Raw genomic sequence first — 23456 nt, 5'->3', positions numbered from 1 at the left:
CAGGCCAGCCCTTCTGGACTCGACCTGGTTGGCCGGGAACATGGATCCCAGAAACGTGCCCTCTGGCCTTGAGCAGCGAAGGGATCCCATCTGTCCTCCAGAGTCCCTGTGCCGGCCTTTGCAGAGCTCCTGTCACAGCCCGGCCACTTGCCAGGCCCAAGGCCTGCAATGTGGGCTGTGGAGAGAAGACGGGGCAGGGCTCACTCACCGCCTTCCCTTCTCCGGGGCCTACAGCTCAGCCTGCTTCATCCAGAGGCTGGTGTCAGGGTCGTGGAGGGCAGGTCAAGCAAGCAGGGGCCGTCGGGTGCGGGGAGCACTGCTCTCTTCTTCCTGCTGCAGAGAAGTGGGTGAGGTGGTGAAGGACGGCCTGTCTGGGAGCCTCCTCCTCGGGGGCTGCAGCGTAGGAAGACCAGCAGTGGTCGGAAGAGCACTCTTCCCAGAGTCTGGGTACTGACCACTTCTGCCCCTCGGCTGCTTGCCCTGCATGTGCACATCTGGGGCCCGCAGTGCCATCTTCCATCTCGGCCTGGTAAGATGCTTTTGTCTTTCAAGGTCTTACCACTCGCTCACCTCCATCAAGATTTCCCTAAACCTGTAGCACACGAGTCACATCTTACCCGTCACCACAGCACTTCGTTTCTTCAGTACGGACAGTGCTCACGAGGAAGGTGCCGGCAGCAGCCCCCAGGGAACAAAGCCTGTGTCTTCTCCCCCAACTCCGCCACCCACCACGGGCCTGGCATGCACGGCTGCTCACACGCATCTCAGCCCAGAGCAGGAGCGGGGGAGGAAGTGGGCAAGAGCACGTAATGATAAAACTGGTTTTTACAAAGTGATGCTGTTTGTACCAAAATATTTAATGAATATGCTGTTAAAATAAAACCAACAAAAGAAACAGTAATACAATTTTACTGGTTTATATTTCAATTCATAGAGTTGACACACTGAAACTACCCTGGCACGATGTCCACACACCTAGTTTTAGATGGGCGCATAGCTGTTTTGGTAACTGAACAAGAAGGACACAGACAGCAGTGGAGGGGATGGTCTGGGGGGATCAGGGGTTGCCGCTTGTTACCTCCCTTATCACAGATGACCTCAGCAAGTGTTAATAGAGCCAACAGGGAAAAAGAGATACAAAACCACCCAAGTCTCTTTATATACAAACCAGTGCCTCTTGTAACCAGCTACTCCACACTGCACGCAGAGAAGACGGCAGAATCATCTGCGAGACAGCCTGTCAGCGTTATCACTATATAAATTAAAAGTCTAAAGTTATTTTTTTTAAAAAGGTGCTAAAACCCCCATTCTATAGTTTTGAAGTGAGAACCTGCAGCCCATCCGAAGAGCAAGGCTGGCACTGGCCTCACCCCAGGGAGGGCCCAGGCAGGCGGGGACACAGGCCAGCAGGACGCGGGCCTCTTGGCATGTGTCTGCACAGCCTTACATTCACACTCTCTCTTTCACACACACAGAACTCAAAGTCTTTCTCACTTGTACAACCTGTTGTGCAAAAACACTAGGAACCTTGACATGAAGGTGCTCTTCACAGCTCTCACACCAGCAGGGTGGAGAGCAGAGCCCGACAAACCTTGAATGAAGTAAGTGCCCAAATAACCACGTAATTAACTTGTGCAGATCAGTCCTAGTCTGGGATTTAAACACTGTCAGTTGGGTGCATTGGGAAAAAGATATCTATACACACACACACACACACACACACACACACACACACACACACACAGACACATTAAGCAAAATAAGATTTGTCCACGTTATGATTAATCCAGTCTCATAGTCGGTCAAGTCACCCACCCCAGCGCTGTGCAGATCAGTCCTAGTCTGGGATTTAAACACTGTCAGTTGGGTGCATTGGGAAAAAGATATCTATACACACATACACACACACACACACACACACACACATACACACACACACACACACACACAGACACATTAAGCAAAATAAGATTTGTCCACGTTATGATTAATCCAGTCTCATAGTCGGTCAAGTCACCCACCCCAGCGCTGTGGAGTCATTTGGCAGCTAACAATAAAAACAACAGAAACTATGAGAGTTGCATAGAATTGATCAGAAACATGTGAGTAATGCCAAACCAAAACCTGTGCATTGTAGAGTTTAACAAAACTAGGTGGCTTCAACTACAAGCATGAAACCCTCCTATTTAAACAAAGTGCTTCTCCATGTCTACACAGAGGACCCTCTGCTGGCACTGGAGCAGGTACTTGAGTTACTGATCCCCTGCCCTACATCCCCCTATATATATATATATTTATATATATATATATATATTTTTTGTATGTGTGTGTGTATTTAAAAAAAAAAATTAAAGGTTTAGAAAAAAACCAACAGCCTGAAGATCCCCAAACTCTGATAACGTCAACTCGGATGCTGGGCTGGGTATGAGCTGACCTAACTGGGAAGAGGCCGGAGGTCACATGGAGGAGTGACGTTCGGAGCGTCCAGAGCGGCAGGCGAGTCGGCGGGCCTGTTAGTATCAGCACTGAGGAGGGCCTCACGAGCTCTGGTCCACAGTGACCTCCCAACAGGCTTCTATGGATCTGACTTGCGGACATTCTGTCCTGGGGCATGTCACAGAATCACACATCTGGCCAAAGAAGGCAACAAAAGGTGTCATGTTTTCCAAAGGGTCTGGAGGCAGCAGCTGCTCTCAACAAGTCTCTTTCCCTTGAACCCCGGTTGCCGTCTTTATGGAGCTCAGTGTTCGGTTAAACCACGTCTTCTTGGCTGCCTGGACCTCGTTGAGGGCAAGGCCTAAATGGTGCTCCAAGTCCTGGAAGAGCAACAATGGACATGAGGATGCGGTCTCCTGTGCAAAGGATGCTGCCTCCCCAGAGCTGAGCCAAGGCAACAAGTGTAGTCTGTCTCCTCCTGAGACATCTCTGGGAACAGCCACCACCCCCCCCTCCCACCCCAGCTCTCGAAACTGGCGCAGAAAGATCTGGAGGGCCAAAAGCTTTGGCACGTTTTCCAGTTAAGACCTCATCTTTTTATTTAAACAGCCTCCCATCTGAACATCTCACCCTCCATCTACCCACTGCACACCCGGAGTCAGGCCGAACGCTCTAGCTAAGAACGCAGCATTAATTTCCAGCAAGCACCTTAGAAGTCTAGACCTGCTAGCAAGACATGTGAGATGCTTCACAATCTGGACCTTTCGGGCAGGCCCACTGCGCCCTCTGTGCTGCTGGACATGCCACGCCCTCTGCTGGCTCAGCGCTCCTCCCCTTCACCAGCTGCAACCTCTGTCCATTCTCTGATCAGACACCGCCTTTGGTGAGGCCCTTCCTAATTACCTGGACAGTCGCCCAAGCCGCGTCTTAGCTCTGCAGCGCCAGCGGCTGAAACGGGGCCTGGGCGAGCTGGTGTCCAGTGATGAATGTGATGGGGAGACCAGGCCTTCAGCTTTAGTCCTAAACTTGGTTCCTCCATGCTCTGTGCTTGGCGCCTGCCCTGTGCTCAGCACGGTGCTGCCGGAACGAGCCGTGCAGTATAAAGATGACCAAAATAAGTCCCAGTTTCTTAAGGAGGCTCAGATAAATTAGGTAGTAAGTCCTAAGGCACAAAGCTGGTTAAGTGACAGGAGCTGGGACGTAAAAGCTGGTATTGTGAAGCCCTCAGACAGCATGCTGAGCCCCCTGTGTGCATTATCTTTTTTAGTCTTCAAAGCAAACAATCAGAGTGACCCTCATCACCTCCACTGGCAGATGAGGAACCTGAAGTGTAAGGAGGTTACTAACCCAATATCAAAGAGTTCGCTGGTGCAGCTGCGAGTTCAAATCATATGTTCTCTCCTCCACCAGAAGGATTCCAAGTTAGATGGATAATTCTCATTATGAGAAAGCCCAATTCTTAGGACAGGCTAAATACTAATTAAACATCCCCTAGTGAATAACAAGTAGCAGGCTTCTTCCCAGGAGGATTATGGTCCAAGTTTAAAAGGGAAAAAAACCCAAACCGTCAATATCATTTCTGGGGTTTCTAGCCCCAGAAAATCATACCCTCATGCAGGCCTGGGCCCCCTGCATCAGGGGCAGAGGGCTGGCTGGGAATTCGAGGCTGCGACTGTTACCTGGATCTTACACTCCGCTTCCACCAGCTGCAGCTTGGTCTGTGCCAGTTCCAGCTCCATCTCTCTCAGCTGGTTCTTGAGTGTTTCCTTCTCCTCATCTGTATCCTCATCCACAACTTCCTTAGCTGAGCCCATGCCCTTTATGCGCCCTTCTTTGTTGAAAAATTCCCGGCAGCGTTCACAGTCATCTACTTTTTGCTGAAATTGAAGGTCAGATGTGAGGAGACAAAGGAGACACGAAGGTGTGAGCATCTCCTTTCCGGGGAGCCTGGCTGAGCACTATAGCTTCTGAAAAACTACGTTCTTTTTGTAAACTGTTAGATGACCTACTGGAAAAATCACCTGGCGTTACATACCAAAAGCAATACAAATATTGTTATGTCTTGATCCAGTCATTTCATGTCTAGGAACCTTAGCTAAAAAAATGAAAAAGGAGCAACTAGATAAAGATTTATGTACAAGGAATTTCACTGCAGAATCAGAGACACAAAAAAGGGGTGGGGAGATAAACTATCCAGCTCCTGGGAGAAATTACATAGGATGTGTTGTATTTATACAAGGAAGTTGCAGCCTCGAAAAAGGTTTTGAGGAATTTTTCATAATTTGGTAAAAATGTTATGGTGCTGGGTGAACTAGGATATGAAAATGTCGTTAAAGCTTAGTTAAAAATACACACTACATTTCACGAAAATAAGACAGCAATGACTATAAGAAACATCATTTCATTTTCCTCTAAGAAAATATTCTGCCAGTGAAACCACAAAAGCCATTAGTTATGAAATATGTCCCAACTTTAGATGTAAATTTGAAAAAAAATGCGTATCTTAGACTGAAAGAAAATTTGTATGTTAGAGGAAATACAAACACAGAAAGCACACACACCGAAGTGTTAATGGTGGTGTAGTCTGTGGGTAGTGAGATTATAAGGCTTTCTTCCCCTACCCCTTTATTCGTATTTTCCAGTTTTCTTCAATGAACATTATTAGTTTTAGAATCAGAAAATGAATTTTGCTTAAAAAATTGGTACTGCTGGTTAAATATTGCTTATGATAGAGGCCAAGTATCACCTTGCTCCAGGTAGAATGTTGCTTCATGCAAACACGGTCATGAACTCTCCCACATTTCTGTCCAACCAGTTGTAAATATGTTAGTAAAGTATCTTTCAGTAAATTATTCATCTTAGTAAAAGTTGACAAGTAGTCTAATAATAAACATCAAGGAACAAAAACTCTGAAAATGGCAACAAAATATTTAAAAACTCCGGTTCTCACTGTATCTGGGTCCATTATAGTAGGAGGCAGATGTCCCCGCGCTACAGAAAAGCCTGGGGAGTGGCCCCCAGCTACAGAAAAGCCTGGGGAGTGGCCCCCAGCTACAGAGAAGCCTGGGGAGCGGCCTGGCCTCTGCAGGCCACCCGCAGATGAGCGTCACTCCCAGGGCCCTTCCACCTCAGCGTGGTGCTGCAGGAGTCACAGACAACACCTCCAGTCAAGGGGCTCTTGCATGTGGTTTTTTTAAAAAGTGAAGCAATCCAGAGGAGGATGTTGTACAGATTTATAAAGAAAAGGGACACCTGCAGCTTGAGGCCTAACGTCAGGACTCCTCTGGTCTGCTCTGTACCCTACCCAATGGAAAGAAGCAGACAAGACCTGTCAGTCACTGAGCCAGGCCCCAAGAGCTGCCCCGTCAGGCACGCATCAGCTTCTCTCGCTTTTGAAATCCAAGTGGAATATCCCCCTCCCCAAATCTTTTGTGAGTACAGCCATTAAATGAACTAGGGGGGATAAAATCTCTTTGATAAATGAAGACTTACCCGAATTTTCTCAATCTCCACTTTATTAGCAGCCTGCTGCTTCTCCAACCTTTCACTCAACTGAGAGCAAATCTAAGGAAACAAACACGGTGTTCACGTGACAGCCTCTTCAGCGGTGTCATGATCTGCACAGTCGGGGCTCGCGGTGAATTCCACAGTAGAGGCTGGACCATGGACTGAGACAGTGCTGAGCGGGAGGGGCAGATGACAGCTGGGCAGAGGGTGCCCGGGCTCTGTCACCTCCGCATCCACTGGCCCAGGACCTGCGAGAACCCATCAGTGCCAGAGTGCACTCGATGGTCAACGTGACAGACACGCCAGACTCCGGAGCCAGCCAGAGAGCTCAGGACTGAAGGCACAAGACCAGTTCAGTTATGCTGTCAGAATGGACCAGCTGGGGGACAGGTGGTTCCACATCACAGGACCACACACGAACAGCCGGAGTCTGAAGTGCTCCCAAGAACCAGGGTGGCCTCCAGGGATTAAGTGCCTGCTTGTGTGAGGGACCTAGGCCAGGGCCACAAACATAATCTCTGGACTCCTCACAACAATTCTCTGGGAGAGTCACGAGTCCCCCCTATTTTACAGCTGAATCAGCACGGTAACTCGTCCAGAAGCACAAGGACTCCTGCAGGGCCAGTGGCCAAGTGGGCACACGTTGGGGTGTGGAAAGGAAACCTCTCACGCAGGCGAACACAGCGCCCAGAGCACGTGGCCCACTTCCAGGGCACAGACCCACCTGCTTGTAGTCGCCAATGATAGAGCTGTTTTTTTTAATCTCGGATTCTGCCTTGTCCAGTTCCCGACGGCACATTTCTTTTAACTGTGCACAGTAAGAAAAGCAAAGGTGACTGACGTTTGAGGGAGACAGACAGGAAGCCCGGCAGGAGCTGTGTCGTGCTGCGCTGACCCCACAGTCCCAGAGGGGCGCTCCTGTCTGCTCCCCTTTCTCTCAGCAGCACGAACCCTACTCCTGATGCCGGGAGAGAAGTCAGAACATCCGACAACATCACACCCTGCTTCAGGCGGGCCTCTGGCTGAAGTCCCTGTCAGTGCAGCCCACACTGGAACCCTGGGCGGAGGAGGTAACAGAGCAAACGTCGAGGAAAAGCTGATGGGAGCACGGCTGTTCCTTCAGCGCCTCGGGGGTTACGTGGGACGTGCCCGTCACCTCTCACCTCGGGTCGCCTGACTGAGATGAGAAGCAGGGGGACAGTGAAACAGAACCAGCCTGCCCAGGGCGCAGCACCCGAAGCTCTTCCTACCCAGGGGCTGTGCTGAGGACAAGCCTCCCAGAGCTGGCTCTGTGGGGAGATAGCTGTGGACAGGGCAAGTAGGGGAGGAGCCACACATTATGAGACGTCTGCTTTCCTTCCGCAGAAATGCTAACCTTTTTGGGCACACTCAGATGCTGGCACACAGGAACTTCTGCCCCAGTGGAAGGGTGGGCTTTGCCTCACTGTCTCCTTCTACATTTTAATTATTAAGAACCATTATGTTGCTTTACCTAGTAAGTAAAAAAGGCCTTTGGAGAGAAACTGAAGCCAGTTGTCCCCAGAGTTCTCCAGGGCCAAGAGGAAGCCAGCAGTGAAATCCCAGCTCTCAAGCATCTGCAAGACATAGAGGAGTGTGGGAGGGGCGATGCCCCCCATACCTGAGCAGACTCTTCTTCCAGCCTTCTTTTCTCTTCCTCTGCGTCAATCAACTTTTGTTTGGTCATAAGCAGCTCCTTGTTCAGTGCATCTGCCTTTTCCTCAGCCTGAAAGGTTTGAGAGACGTTGTTACAGAAGAAGTGAGAACTGAAAGGGTCTGAATTACGCAGCATAGCCCAACTTTAGGATGAGGAGGAAACTGTGATCCAGAGAGGGGCTGTGATATGCTCGAGGTCACACCGAGAGCACACTCATGCATGAGTGCCAGGCCGTCTCCTGCCCAGCATTGTGTGGGGCAGTGGCTAGGAGCTGGCCTTTGGCATCAGATAGCCTGGCCTCGACTCCCATCGCTCCCTGACTTTGTGCCACTAGGAGGAGTCACAGAGAACCTATCAGAGCTTCAGGGTCTTCATCTGAGGGAGGCGTGGAAGGGCTCCGCGCAGTTCTGCTAACATGTAGCAGACACGCAATAAAAGGCAGCCATCATTATTATGAAGACTCAGAATTCTGGTTTTCTTCTCTGAACTCTCAGGATTTTCTCTGCTTCATCAAACACGTTCTGCATTTTGCTCTCATTCTCATCTGACAAAGGCAGGCACCTCCTTCCAGGCACGCTCTTTCTCTTACCTGAAATGGCCATCTTCCACCCTAGTTTTTTCTAAAGCACACACAAGTCTGGCGGGCAGATCTATGGGACCATGTGACAATGATGCACCTGCACCTGACCCACAGAGTCCGTTACCCTTGAGTGTCCAGTGATAACTGAAGAATGAGAGACTGCAGCACGTGAGAAGGCAGGCAAAGAAAAGGGGCACAGCTAGACACAGAGCATCTCTGCAAGCTTCTCACATGCAGCTTCCTTTGACAATGGATGGTGGTTCCCTGAATTTGAACAGTATGTCTGCGGTCACGGAGCTAAGTGTGTAACAGTCCCTGCACCTGCTACCACATCACTTCCTGAGACACGTTTTCTTTGGGAGGCATAGGTCCCAGGGGGCTGGGGGCTGAGGCCTTAAGTGGAGACATGAGAATGGCACGCCATGCAACTCAAAAAGCCATTCAGTTCAGTTGCCTAGTTGTGTCTGACTCTTTGTGACCCCACGGACTGCAGCACACCAGGCTTCCCATCCATCACCAACTCCTGGAGCTCACTCAAACTCATGTCCATCAAATTGGTGATGCCATCCAACCATCTCATCCTCTGTTGTCCCCTTCTCCTCCTGCCTTTGATCTTTCCCAGCATCAGGGTCTTTTCCAATGAGTCAGTTCTTCGCATCAGGTGGCCAAAGTATTGGAGTTTCAGCTTCAGCATCAGTCCTTCCAATGAATATTCAGGACTGATTTCCTTTAGGATTGACTGGCTTGATCTCCTTGCAGTCCAAGGGACTCTCAAGAGTCTTTTCCAACACCACAGTTCAAAAGCATCAATTCTTTGGCACTCAGCTTTCTTTATAGTCCATCTCTCACATCCATACATGACTACTGGAAAAACCATAGTAGCTTTGACTAGACGGACCTTTGTTGGCAAAGTAATGTCTCTGCTTTTTAATATGCTGTCTAGCTTGGTCATAGTTTTTCTTCCAGGAGCAATCATCTTTTAATTTCATGGCTGCAGTCACCATCTGCAGTGATTTTGGAGCCCAAGAAAATAAAAGTCTGTCACTGTTTCCCTTGTTTTCCCATCAATTTACAATGAAGTGATGGGACCAGATGCCATGATCTTTTGTTTTTTGAATGTTGAATTTTAAGCCAGCTTTTTCACTCCCCTCTTTCATCAAGAGGCTCTTCAGTTCCTCTTCACCTTCTGCCATAAGAGTGGTGTCATCTGCATATCTCAGGTTATTGATATTTCTCCCAGCAATCTTGATTCCAGTTTGTGCTTCATCCAGCCTGCCATTTTGCATGATGTACTCTGCATATAAGTTAAATAAGCAGGGTGATAATATACAGCCTTGACGTACTCCTTTCCCTATTTGGAACTGGTCTGTTGTTCCATGTCCAGTTCCAACTGTTGCTTCTTGACCTGCATACGGATTTCTCCAGAGACAGACAAGGTGATCTGGTATTCCCATCTCCTGATGAATTTTCCAGTTTGTTGTGATCCACACAGTCAAGGGCTGTGGAGTAGGCAATAAAGCAGAAGTAGATGTTTTTCTAGAACTCTCTTTCTTTTTTGATGATCCAACAGATGTTGGCAATTTGATCTCTGGTTCCTCTGCCTTTTACAAGTCCAACTTGAACATCTGAAAGTTCTCGGTTCATGTACTGTTGGGAGCCTCACTTGGAGAATTTTGAGCATTACTCTGCTACCATGTGAGAGGAGTGCAACTGTGTGGTAGTTTGAACATTTTTGACATTGCCTTTCTTTGGGATTGGAATGAAAGTCCATGGCCCATGGCCACTGCTGAGTTTTCCAAATTTGCTGGCATATTGAGAACAGCACTTTAACAGCAGCATCTTTTAAAGATTTGAAAGAGCTCAACTGGAATTCCATCACCGCCAGTAGTTTTGGTCATAGTGATGCTACCTAAGGCCCACCTGACTTCGCATTCCAGGATGTCTGGTTCTAGGTGAGTGATCACACCATTATGATTATCTGGGTCATGAAGATCTCTTTTGTATAATTTTTCTGTGTATTCTTGCCACCTCTTCTTAATATCTTCTGCTTCTGTTAGGTCCATACCATTTCTGTCCTTTTTTTTGTGCCCATCTTTGCATGAAATGTTTCCTTGGTATCTCTAATTTTCTTCAAGAGATCTCTATCTAGTCTTTGCCATTCTATTGTTTTCCTCTATTTCTAAGCCATTAGTTACTGGCAAATTGCACATACCTGTGATTAAATGGGGTCCTGGATTAAGCCTGTCCTTGCTGGGGAGTGGCTTATTTTCTCCTCTAGCTCAAACCCAAGCAGCAAGTGAGAGGGAAATGAGACTCAGACAACAGAGGAAATAATATGGAGAATGAAGTCCTGTTAAAGATTTTATTTTACTTGAATCAAGAGAACATCCTGTCACCTCTGCCTCTCTCTCTCGGACCTGGGTAAAGCCTCTGAGCAGTAACCTATAGCACACACATACATTCTCTCAGTTACTCATCATCACTCCCATGGGAGGTAAGACTGATTCTAACAAGCACGGGACAGCTGGCTCACCACGAAGGGGGTCTTCTAACCCAAGAGTCTTCCTTGCCCACCCTGACTCCAAAATTTAGAAAAATGTTAGACGGGCAAGTGATTCCCCCAAGCTTGCACAGTGCGTGTGGCAGAGCCGGAATCCATGCTACAGGAGCTGACTTGCTATGCTGTGCCCCTCAACGGGAAAGTGCACAGAGGCCACTGGGCGGCTGACGGTGGTCCTCTGAGGGTGCCACACGTGCCACACTGTCACTCTACTTACGTATGCACATGAGGAGAGAACATGTGGGATCAACACAATCTAGAGTTCCACTTCTGGTCATGGAGGACTAACCAGGACCAGACTCACCCGCCCCCGTAAACAAAACACTGGACAAAGTATATAAAGCTACCGTCTGCTGACCCTGAAAAGAAATGCAGAACTGTGGCTCCTGGGAGAAAGGAAACAAGCAAGGTTCTACCACCACTCTGGGTTTCTGCCTCTGGACCAAGGAGCAGGGTGAGGGGTTCTACACAGAGCATGCCTCAAAGGGTTACGGAAACAGAGCCAGGGGCTCAGAGAGGCTGTGGCAACTGAAAGTTGTGGGTGAGAGCTCTGGAGATGAGAGAGCTCCAGAACCGCTGACAGGGTGGCAGAAGAGAGAACATGAAATCATGAAAATACCCAATTAAACCAAAGAAGGCAGAAAAGGGGAGAAAAAGAAAAAGAAATACAACAAATGGAGAACAAACAGCAAGGTGGTAGACTTAAATCTACCATATAAATAATTACATTAAATGTAACTGGTCTAAACATTCCAATTAAAAGGAGACTGTCAGACTGAATTTGAAAAAGCAAGATCCAACTATATGGTGGTGACAAAATCCCATTTTAAATATAAAGACATAGATATATTAAAAAAAAGGATGGAAAAGGATATGCCATGCAATACTATGAAGGCTGGAATGGCTATATTAATATCAGACAAAGTAGATTTCAGAATAGAGTATCACCAACGACAAAGAGGGACATTACATAACACCAAGAGTCACTCCTTGAAACTTGAAATGTATTCATAAAGTCAAATTAAAAGAAACAAAAACTGACATAATAAAGGAGAAATAGATTAGGGCACAGAGTTACACATTTCCTCACTGTTCTCTCAGTAAGTGATGGAATAAATACAGAGAAAAGTGGCAAGTCTACAGAAGATTTAACCAACAGTGAATCAGCTTGATCAAAGTGGTGTTTACACAACGCTCCCCCTACAACAGGATACACGTACTTTCCAAGAACATGTGGTACATGCAACCCAAACGGATCACGGAAAGTCCCAAAATAAAGCATAAGTATGCTTTTCTTGTTGTTGTTCACTCATTAAGTCCCGTCTGAATTTTTGTGACCTCAAGGACTGCAGCATGCCAGGCTCCGATGTACTTCACTATCTCCCAGAGTCAGCTCAAATTCATGTCCATTGAGTTGGTAATGGTATCCGACCATCTTATCCTCTGTCACCCCCTTTTCGTGCCCTCAATCTTTCCCAGCATTGGGATCTTTTCCAATGAGTCGGTTTTTTGCACCAGGTGGCCAAAGCTTCAGCTTTAGCAACAGTCCTTCTAATGAATATTCAGAGTTGATTTCCTTTGGGATTGACTGGTTTGATCTCCTTGCTGTCAAGGGACTCTCAAGAGTCTTTTCTCTGGCACCACAATTTGAAAGCAAGAATTCTTCAGTGCTCAACCTTCTTTATAGTCCAACTCTCACATTCGTGCATGACTACTGGGAAAACCACAGCTTTGACTGTAAGGACATTTGTCAGCAAAGTGATGTCTCTGCTTTTAAATACACTGTCTAGATTTGTCATGGCTTTTCCTCCAAGGATATGGCTACCCACTCCAGTATCCTTGCCCAGAGAATTCCATGGACAGAAGAGCCTGGTGGGCTACAATCCATGGGACTGCAAAGAGTTGGACATGACTGAATGGCTAACACTTTCACTTCCTTCCAAGGAGCAAGCGTCTTCTAATTTCTTGGCTGTAGTCACTGTCTGCAGTGATTCTGGAGCCCAAGAAAATAAAATCTGTCACTGCTTCCACTTTTTCCCCTTATATTTGCTATGAAGTGAATTGCCAACATCTGCTGGATCATAGAAAAAGCAAGAGAGTTCCAGAAAAACATCTATTTCTGCTTTATTGACTATGCCAAAGTCTTTGACTGTGTGGATCATAATAAACTGTGGAAAATTCTGAAAGAGATAGAAATACCAGACTACCTGACCTGCCTCTTGAGAAACCTATATGCAGGTCAGGAAGCAACAGTTAGAACTGGACATGGGACAACAGACTGGTTCCAAATAGGAAAAGGAATAGTACGTCAAGGCTGTATATTGTCACCCTGCTTATTTAACTTCTATGCAGAGTACATCATGAGAAATGCTGGGCTGGAAGAAGCACAAGCTGGAATCAAGATTGCTGGGAGAAATATCAATGACCTCGCAGATGACACCACTCTTATGGCAGAAAGTGAAGACGAACTAAAAAGCCTCTTGATGAAAGTGAAAGAGGAGAGTGAAAAAGTTGGCTTAAAGCTCAACATTCAGAAAACAAAGATCATGGCATCTGGTCCCATCACTTCATGGGAAATAGATGGGGAAACTGTGGAAACAGTGTCAAGACTTTATTTTTGGGGGCTCCAAAATCACTGCAGATGGTGACTGCAGCCATGAAATTAAAAGATGCTTACTCCTTGGAAGGAAAGTTATGACCAACCTAGATAGCATATTCAAAAGCAGAGACATCACTTTGCCAACAAAGGTCTGTCTAGTCAAGGCTATGGTTTTTCCAGTGGTCATGTATGGATGTGAGAGTTGGACTGTGAAGAAAGCTGAGTGCCAAAGAATTGATGCTTTTGAACTGTGGTGTTGGAGAAGACTCTTGAGAGTCCCTTGGACTGAAAGGAGATCCAACCAGTCCATTCTAAAGGAAATCAGTCCTGGGTGTTCATTGGAGGGACTGATGCTGAAGCTGAAATTCCAATACTTTGGGCACCTCATGTGAAGAGTTGACTCATTGGAAAAGACCCAGATGCTGGGAGGGATTGGGGGCAGGAGGAGAAGGGGACGACAGAGGATGAGATGGCTGGACGACATCACCAACTCGATGGACATGAGTTTGGGTGGACTCCGGGAGTTGGTGATGGATAGGGAGGCCTGCTGTGCTGCCATTCATGGGGTTGCAGAAAGTCAGACATGACTGAGCAACTGAACTGAACCGATGGAACCGGATGCCATGATCTTAGTTTTTTGACTGTTAAGTTTCAAGTCAGCTTTTCCACTCTCCTTTTTCACCCTCAAGAAGCTCTTTAGTTCCTCTTCACTTTCTGCCATTAGAGTGGTATCATCTACATATCTGAGGTTGTTGATATTTCTCCTGGAAATTTTGATTCCAGCTTGTGATTCAACCAGCCTGGCATTTCACCTGATGTACTCTGCATATAATTTAAATAAACAGGGAGACAATATACAGCCTTGTTGTATTCCTTTTGCACTAGTCAGTTGTTTCCCGTCCAGTTCTAACTGTTGCTTCTCGATCTGCATACAGGTTTCTCAGGAGACAGGTAAGGTGGTCTGGTACTCCCATCTCTAAGAATTTCCCACAGTTTGTTGTGACCCACAGACCCACAGACCCTGGTGTAGCAGAGAGTCAAAGGCTTTAGCACAGTCAATGAAGCAAAAATAGATGCTTTTTTTCTGGAATTCCCTTGCTTTCTCCATGATCCAATAAATGTTGGCAATTTGATCTCTGGTTCCTCTGCCTTTTCTAAACCCCGTTTGTACATCTAAAAGTTCTTGGTTCATGTATTGCTGAGCCTAGCTTGAAGGATTTTGAGCATAACCTTGCTAGCATGTGAAATGAGTACAATTATACAGTAGTTTGAACATTCTTTGGCAAAAGTATGCTTTAAAAGTATTAAAATCAGGAAAAGTATGTACCCTGATGACAAATGAATTAAATCAGAAATCAATGAACAGAAAAACTTCTGATATAAATCCCTAATAGATAAAAATTAAACACACTACTAATTAACTCAGATCAAAGAAATCACAAAAATTGAATGAAAATAAAAACACAACACATCAGAATGTGTGAGATGTAGCTGAAATAGTGCCTCAGAGAGACTTCTAACTTTATATACCTATTTTTAAAAGGACTAAAGGTCCAAATCAATGACTAAGTTTCCTCTTTAAGAAGCTAGAAAAAGAGCAGGTTAAACCAAAAGAAAAGGAGAAGGAGATAATAAAAAGCAGAAATCAATAAAACAAAAAGAAAAAAAGTCAACAAAACCAAAAGCTGGGTTTTAAAGAGATCAACACAATTGATATACTTCTAGTTAGATAAGAAAAAAAGAGAAAATACAGAAATTACCCATATCAGGAATAAAAGAGAGAAGCCTTCAACAGATCCTATAAACATCAAAAGAATGAGGGGATATCAACGATTTTTTATGCCAATACATTTGACAACTAAGATGAAATGGATAAATCACTTGAAAGGCACAAACTATAAGGATCTACACATGAAGATTTAGGAAATCTGAATAGCTCTGTATCTGAAAATAAACTGAAATTATAATTAAATAATTTCTGGTTAAGAAAACTCCAGGCTCATGTGCCCTCACTAGGATATTAAATCAAGGATTCAATCAATGAACAATCCCACATAAAATCCTTAAAAAAACAGAAGGGAACACTTCCCAGTTCACTTTAGAAGGCCAGCATTTCCCTGATATCAAACCCATATTAAAACATTAATGAAACTCTATAGACAAATATTTGTCTGGAACACAAAAATCTTTAATACAAATAAAAATCTTTAAAAAAAAACCCCCAAATTTCATAGGAATGCAGAGTTTGCATACAGTGAAAAACAGCAAATAATCACCTCAGCAGATGCAGGAAGAACATTTGACCAAATTTAACACCCACTCATGATAACAACTTTCAGCAAATAGGAAGAAAGGAGAACTTCCTTAGCTTGATCTACAGAACACCTGGAGCTAACATGTGGAACAAGGCCCACTCTCACATCTACCATTGTTCCCAGGGTCCTAGTCAGTGCAGGAAGGCAAGGGGAAAAAGGCAGAATGGCTTGAAAGGAAGTAAAACTGTCTTTATTCAGAGATGATATGATTATGTATGTAGAAAATCCTAAAAAAGAAAGAAGAAGGCTACTAGAGTAAGTGAATTTAGCAAGGTCACAGGATACAAAGTCAAGTAATCAACTGTATTTCTAGAGACTAGCAATAGGAAAATTCAATGAAGAAAACAATGCCCGTAATAACAGATCAAACTATGTGCACATCTTGTAAACAGAAACTAAAAAAGATCTAAATTAATGAAAATTGTACCATAATCATGGATTGGAATGTTCAAGTATTGTTTAGATGTTAGTACTCCTCAAGTTGATTTATAGATTCAACACAACCCCATTCAAAATCCCAAAAGGCTTTTATTTTTAGAAGTTGAGAAACTGATTCTCTTATGTATATATAAATGCAATTTACTTATAATAGCCCAACTATTAAAAAAAACAAAAAACACAAAGTTGGAGGATTCACATGACCTGATCTGAAGATTGATAATACTGCAGTAATTAAAACAGTGTGGTGTTGGCATAAGGATAGACATAGACATCAATGGAGCAGATATAGAATCAAGGAGACCCGTACATACAAGGTCAATCGATTTTTGATAGAGGCCCAAGTAATTCAATGGGGAAAGCTTAGCAACTTGCTCAAGGTCAGAGAACTAGAATGCAAGAGAGCCAGAATTCAAATCCCAGCAGGTCTGCCACTAAGTCTGTTTCCATCGCTCTCCCATCATGTGGTCTTAGTATAGAGAGCAGCCATGCAGGAGAGGACACAGACGGGGCCTTACACAGGTTCCCTCTCAGTCTTGAGCACCAATGTCAGGCCCCATTTCATAGAGAAGAAAGCTTGGGTGGGGTCACCTACAGACTCACTGGGTGACTGGGGATTTCTCCATAGCTACTGTGTGATGGACAAGTCACAGAAGTGACAGGTGAGGAATAACAAAAATGACATAAAATTAACTGGAAATACAACAAGGGTTCTGGAAATCCTATAAGCCACAAACCAGAGCTTTTCTCTGGGATGCAGAAAGGGAAGTATGAAAAGGCATGAAGAAGTTCTTTCAAAAATCTAACACCCTGAAGTCGAATAATGGTGAAAAGACCGCACATTCTTCACTTCAGAACCTAGCTGATTTTCAGTGATGATCCAACAGAAATGAGAGAAAACTAACTTGGAAAGGGAGTCAATGTTTAGTGCAGAAACATCCATCTTCTCAGCACTGGTGATGGCTGGACATGGGACCTCAGTTTGCTATTTCTGAGCCCAAGAGGCAGCAGGGGTCCTGCTCCTCTGAGCCAAGAGTGTCAGGCCAACTGGGTTTCAATCTAAGGGCTCTGCCACTGATTAACAGTGGGACTGTGTAAGACATTTAGCCTCTTCTGGCCTCCTCAGTGAAACTGTATCCCTTGCACAGGGTTTCCTGGAGAGTTTAACATTAAGTACAAAGCACTGTGCAGCACCTAGAACTCCTTAAGGGTTTAGGAAACATTCTGAAAGATGTCAGTATATTTTTGGTGTAGTTATGACATCAAATCACAGCTTCTTGTTTCATATTTACTTTGGAGGGAGTGTAGCATCACAGATAAAGCCTGGGCATTCCAATTAGATGCACTTGGGTTATATCCCTGGCTCTGCTTTTTCCTGGGTGCCTTCCTCTCTAAGGGAATATGAACCAGTAGATACCGCCATCTCTTTCTCTTCATCTGATGCATGAACCACTCGGAGAATCTAATGAAAGCGCAGACTGCTGAAGAAATACAGTAGCACACAGGATTTTCATATATGTTTGGTAGATGTCAAGACCTTGTGAAGTTCATATATCCTATGGCGTTCAACATATTATGTAAGTTCCTTATAAACCCTCGACAGCCTAAGCCTGTCTCTAGAAAAATCAATGAGCAGAAAAGTGACAGGAAAATCTAAGTCAGGTGCTGCCAAACTCTGTCCAAGTGCCAAATCCAGCCTGCCACCTATTCTCCTAAATAAAGTTTTACTGGAACACCACCAAGCTCATCTGTTTATTGTCTATGGCTCCCTTCCGTGACAATGGCAGAGTTACATAGTTGCAACAGAGACCATATGGCCCACCAAGTCATGTCTGTCTCTTTATAGAAAAAGTCTGCCAATGTCTGACCTCAACCATGAACTATGGGAAGCCTACAGTACAGAAAATGGACGACACCCTGCCAGGAATGCCATCAGCTCAAACTTTTCAAGATTAGGAGAAGCAAAGAAAAACACAACATCTGCTAGCAGAGATTCCTGATGAAATCGCAAGCTGTGGAGGCACTGGGCTTTATTACAACTGGCAGTGATTATACAAAAGGCACATGGTGTCCAGGATGACAAAATCTGTTCCTGTGTTAGGGGTAAGTGAAGGAAACCACAGTGATTAAATGCTACTGACAACTGTAATAGCTTAAGAATCCGCCCAAGAGTCTTTCAATCAACGTCTGGAGAGGTGTTCCGGGACTGCATGTATCATGAGAGAAGAGCGTGGAGAGGAGAGCTTAATGAGATCCTCGATGACCCCTGAAGGAAAGGAAGGAACCGTACCGACAAGAGGAGGTCCTCATGAGAGGGAAACACTAACTAGAATAAACACGAAAACTTCAGGATTTCACCTGATTAAGGGAGAAGTGTCTCAACACAAGCATCTTTTCAGACAAGGGAGACTTACGTTATCCAGGTCTTTTCGCAGTGCAATCTTGCTGGTCACCAGCTCATGGGCTAAGTCATCATTTTCCTGTTCCAACCTCATGTTAGCTTCTTGCAGGCGCCTATTCTCTCGCTGATGGGTGGGGAGAAACCAGTTGTAGACATAAAGATTAGATGGAAATGACAACTTTAACCCTCAAAACTAATTGCTGAGACCAATGGGAATCAGGGGAGATGTGGCTGGCCCCAATGTGCCGCCAAGCAACAGTTCCTTCCTTGCTGTCTCCACTGACTCAATCACGTCAGGCAGTTACTTGCTACTGTGACAAAAGCCCAGGGAACTGTAACAAACCAGACAACTAGCATGAAGCGAAACAAGTCTTGCTTTCTTATTTGCAAACTCAAACTGAAACTGGAACCTAGAAACAGTGAAACTAAATTTTAAGCAGAGCTCACTAAAACTAATTATAGGCACAATTATCTGAAGTGAAAGGCTGAAGGCACTTAACATCAGTTAGGCCATAAACAAACCTCAAATCGCTCGATGGGGTCTTCTTGTTGGGCCTGCTGTTCCCTCATGGTGTGATACTCTTTTTCATATTTTTTCAACTTCTTCTGACTAATCTGTAGGATAGAGCACAGCACAAATTAAAAAACATCAGGAAGAGGTGGGTGCTTCAAGGCTTGCATTGAAGACCAAGATCTCTACTGACCTTGGCATCCCAAGTTAACCACCAAAGTAGTATTTCCTGCACATAAGCCCAGAAACTAAAACTCTTACTCAAATTTAGGGGTTTGTGGGGGGATAATTGGTTCCTGAAGATTTTACCAAGGGTGTCAGAATGAACATCCAACAGATGACCCCTCCTATCTGAGTCCTAGGTCTGATTATTCGTCCTCTCCCTCCTCCTCACACACCATTTTCTTCAGCACATACCAGCAACGCTGCAGGGGCTTCCATTCTGTGACCTCGCGACTTCTCCATAAGGTGTGGTATTAATAGCCTCAATTTCTAAGCAACTTAACTGAGAAGTAAGGAAGTTAGGTAACTTGACCACAGCCACTCAGTTAGGGACTGGCAGATCCAGGATTTGCACCAGGCCATTAGACACCATCCAAGTCCAAGCTGTAGCCACCTCACTATCTACCTTCTACCACTTTCCTTTCCATTAGCACCTTCTGTGCTGCCTTCAAACAGGCATACTTCTCTCTGACCTTAAACTCTTCCATCTCATTAAACTACTGTTCTCTTTCTCTTAAGCTTTTTCTTACTAACTACTGCAAACTGCTATACTGCTGACTCACACACCTAACTTTTAGCCCCAAGTTTCAGGTTAATTGGGCTTTCCTGGTGGTTCAGATGGCAAAGAATCCACCTGCAATGCAGGGAGACCAGGGTTCAATCTCTGGGTTGGAAAGATCCCCCAGAGAAGGAAATGGCCACCATTCTAGTATTCTTGCCTGGAGAATTTCATGGACAGGTTACAGTCCATGGAGTTGCAAAAGCGTTGAACATGACTGAGCGACTAACACTTTCCAGGCTAATTAGGCATCTCAGAGCTAGTCTAGTCCAACTTCCTTCTTTTACAGATGAAAAAAACTGAGGTACAGAAAGGGGATAGGACAGGCCCAAGCTTGCAGCAGGCTCATGTCAGCATCTCCTAGTCCCTGCTCATTCTTCCCTTTCCCTTGAGCTGCCTGGTGTTCCTCTACCATTGATTCTGTGGACACATGCCCCAGTCGGCTGTTTACAGGTATGCCCCAATCAGAGATTACTCTTGGAGTTTGGCTGCTGCCCAAAGGGAGGCAGCCAGGAACCTACCAGCACTATGCCCTCGCTGCAGTCTATAAAGATGCCCACTAAACACCACTGGGGTGAGGCTGCAAGCTGCAAAGTGGCATCCCTAAGCCTAGATTTTCTATGGTTTAAGGCTAATGCTGGGGCAAATGTTTATTATGTGTGTAACTGATTCACAAAGAAAGCACCTAAATAAAACATCTGTGTGATCAGTAAATTCATAAACAATCTGAACAAATCAATAGTAGAGGAACAGAAAACTGAGGCTTGTGGGCGGTCAACACTTCCTCCCAGTACTCTCTGCTGTCAGTCTGTGTAAATGACAAAGGGCGGGCAGAGATAAAAGGCTCCTCAAGTGCTTTGTAAAAAAGAAACCTGATGCCAAACCCTACAAAACATTCTCATGAGTCTTCAGGATCCTTCGACTTTTCATTCTCATGCTGTAGTAACAAAGAATGAACATTTCCCCCATAACCATACATTTGGTTAGTTACAAAATAATGTCTTCTACATCTCATTATCCCTTATTATAAATGTCTCATTCTTAGAGTAAAAGGGTGGGTTCCCCCTCAGCATTATAACCGAAGCTGGTGTGTAATGAGTGCCCTGTGAGTGCCAGACCCTGTACACGTGTTATCTCACCTGGTTCTTAGATTTTGGTGACAAGACATGGGCATTGCTCTGTGTGTTTACTAGGTTTTTCACATTTTCTGCATTGAGGACAAGTTACATTTCTAACTGAGTTAACAATGTGACTGCTGTTTAAAAACAATGCTCATAAGTTGGGCTCCTCTGAGACAGAGCTCTGGCATTCTTTCCACGGACCGCGCTGCTCCGGAACTCTGACTGCTTTCCTAATTTTCAGCCTCACTTCTCAGTCTCTCTCTTCCTCCCTCTTTCCCTTAAATGCCTTAACTCTAACCCCATCACACACAAAAAATAAACACAACGCTGCTCACAGTGGGTTCACAGCTGACTCTGACTTCCCGAGTGTGTGGCTGTATGGTCAACTGGCTCAAGCTGCCTCTGAGACAGAGACTCACTGAGAAAGACTGATGCTTGATAACTGAGTGAGGAATGAGAAGTATCAGTAGGAAAAGCAGCAACTCAAGTGTCCTTATGAGGCTGCACCCAGGACAGACCAGTGCCTCTCAGCCTGCATACCCTATCATTAGCGCCTTCTCCAGGTCAGAGACAGGCCTCACTTGCTGCTGTCCCTGCCCTGCACAGAGAGAGTGCCCAGGCATGCTTACTAAATGAACGAGAGACGACCCCTCATTCCATCCCTTAGCACTGACCTGTCTTCTAAATGGAAATGGCAACCAAAGCCAACGGACGCTTCAAGCCTGGTCCCTCGGCCTGTGTAGCCTGGTGTCCAGATCACTCCTGTTCACCTTTGAGATCAGACCTCCAGATCACTTCTTTAGTGAACCCTTCCCGACACCCTCTTCCCCCATCAGGCTAAGTCTTTCGTTTTATATTCTCATAGCATAAAGCCAAATCCTCCATGGTACCTGTCCAAGTCCACGATTATTTATTTATGTGCTTACATGACTGTTTGTCTTCCCACTAGGAAAGAGGCCACATCTGTTCTGCTTACCAGCATATCTCTAGTGCCCAGCTCAATGCTTGGAACATAATCAGAACTTAATAGTCAGCTGCTGAACAAATCAAAGCCAAAGGCCTTCCTTTTTTTTTAATCTAATAAGGATGCAAGAAGGGGCATTTATTTATCCAGTAGTTGAGCCCTGCTATGTGCAGTGTTCTTTGCTAGGCATTAATGATACAAAAATATACACAGATCAGGATATGCAAACTCCACAAGGGCAGGAACTCTGTGCACTGTGAAATTCCTAATGCCTGGCACACAGGAAGCATGAAAATACTTAATGAAGAGACAAAGCTCCCACCCTTAAAGGTTCATTTTGTCTGTCTCTTACTTCCACCACTGCAATTTTAACTGAATTCAAGAAAAACAGAAGTGATGGAATAAGCCCCTGAGCTCCAAATCACAGCCACTGTTGGCTGACTCCCATCAGAAGGCTGTGGAAGTCACAGTTTCACACATTTGCCCTCCAAGAAGGTTAAATTTGAAATCTGTTTAAATGTACTTTCAAGGAGGAAAAAATTCTAATCATTTCCTGGGCTAAGGCTAAGTGTGCAATTTAGGTAAAACCAACTGTATACCTCATCTCAATTAGTACAAGATTCTTAACACTGTTTGAGACGGCATCACTTTGAATATCCCCTGAGAGCCAAGGTTCCCACTAAAAAGCACAGATGCTAACTCCACCCCCACCTCGCTCCCAGCAATAAAACATTCTACATACCATTTCAGAATGCTCATGGGCTCCCTGAAGCCCATCCATAGTCCCAGGTTAAGAAACCCTGAATTAGAGAGAAGGTGGACACTTGGAACATGCCAGTTGGATATTTTGGTAGAAGTTAAAAAAAAAAAAAAATCAGCTTAAAACACCTTTTCCTTGGTCACTCACTTGTCATTAATCTGTCATAGGAAGTGGATAAGGTTCTCTCTTAAAACACGTGCTACTTGCCTTGGGAAAGCTGGCCCCTGACCAGCCCCTGGAATAGGCAGGGATGTCCTGGCCCATGCTGCTGGCCTGGGTGGGAGGGAGACAGAACTATTGGGCACCTAGAGCGTGTACCGAGCAAGCTTGAGTCCTGACTCCACGGATGACTAACTGTGTGACTGAGGGCAAGCTACCTTATCTCAGCCTCAGCGTCCTCATCTGTGAAAACCCCAACTGTCCTTATGAGAAGTGCTGTTGTGAGGATCAAATGATATAACGCACATAAAGAGCTGAGAACAGTACCTGGCACACAGTGAAGTCTTTTAAATAAAGAGTTGCTATGACTTCTTATTATCATCTGCATCTTTGCCCTGAATTTGAGGCAGCCACTTTCTGAACATGTGCTGCAAACAGGAAGCCATTCAAACAACGTCCATTTAACACAGAAGAGTAGAAACAGGCTGCTTGTGGGAAGTAGGAGCTCAGTTTAAAGTTCGGCTCAGAGGCCCTTGCAAAGGTCAGAATCCCTGCTGGGTTGCACTCAGAAAACCCAGCGCAGGAGAGAGCCTGGAGGCTAGCAGCTCTGCACGACAGGGGTGGAGCTATGTTGTGTGGGTGAGTGGGT

At 45.3% G+C, this 23456-nt stretch overlaps 1 protein-coding gene across 7 annotated transcripts in view; it reads right to left on the bottom strand.

Annotated features, from left to right (window-relative positions):
- Positions 1–836: 836 nt before the first annotated feature.
- Positions 837–23456, bottom strand: part of RABGAP1 (RAB GTPase activating protein 1) — a 168723-nt gene continuing 146103 nt past the window's right edge. For 6 of the 7 annotated variants that reach the window (XM_025261634.3, XM_044926321.2, XM_044926319.2 and 3 more), the window contains 7 exons: positions 19034–19126; positions 18525–18635; positions 7583–7687; positions 6668–6751; positions 5929–6000; positions 4116–4313; positions 837–2816 (listed from right to left, as the gene is read on the bottom strand). In XM_025261634.3, coding sequence (XP_025117419.1) covers positions 2694–2816; positions 4116–4313; positions 5929–6000; positions 6668–6751; positions 7583–7687; positions 18525–18635; positions 19034–19126 — 786 coding nt within the window. In that variant the 3' untranslated portion in view covers positions 837–2693. The remainder of the gene's footprint in view (positions 2817–4115; positions 4314–5928; positions 6001–6667; positions 6752–7582; positions 7688–18524; positions 18636–19033; positions 19127–23456) is intronic. The other variant, XR_006543609.2, reaches the window with a different exon arrangement.

Source organism: Bubalus bubalis, chromosome 12 (genome assembly GCF_019923935.1).
Source record: "Bubalus bubalis isolate 160015118507 breed Murrah chromosome 12, NDDB_SH_1, whole genome shotgun sequence".
Classification (NCBI taxonomy): domain Eukaryota; kingdom Metazoa; phylum Chordata; class Mammalia; order Artiodactyla; family Bovidae; genus Bubalus; species Bubalus bubalis.
This window is presented reverse-complemented; position numbering and strand designations above follow the sequence as displayed.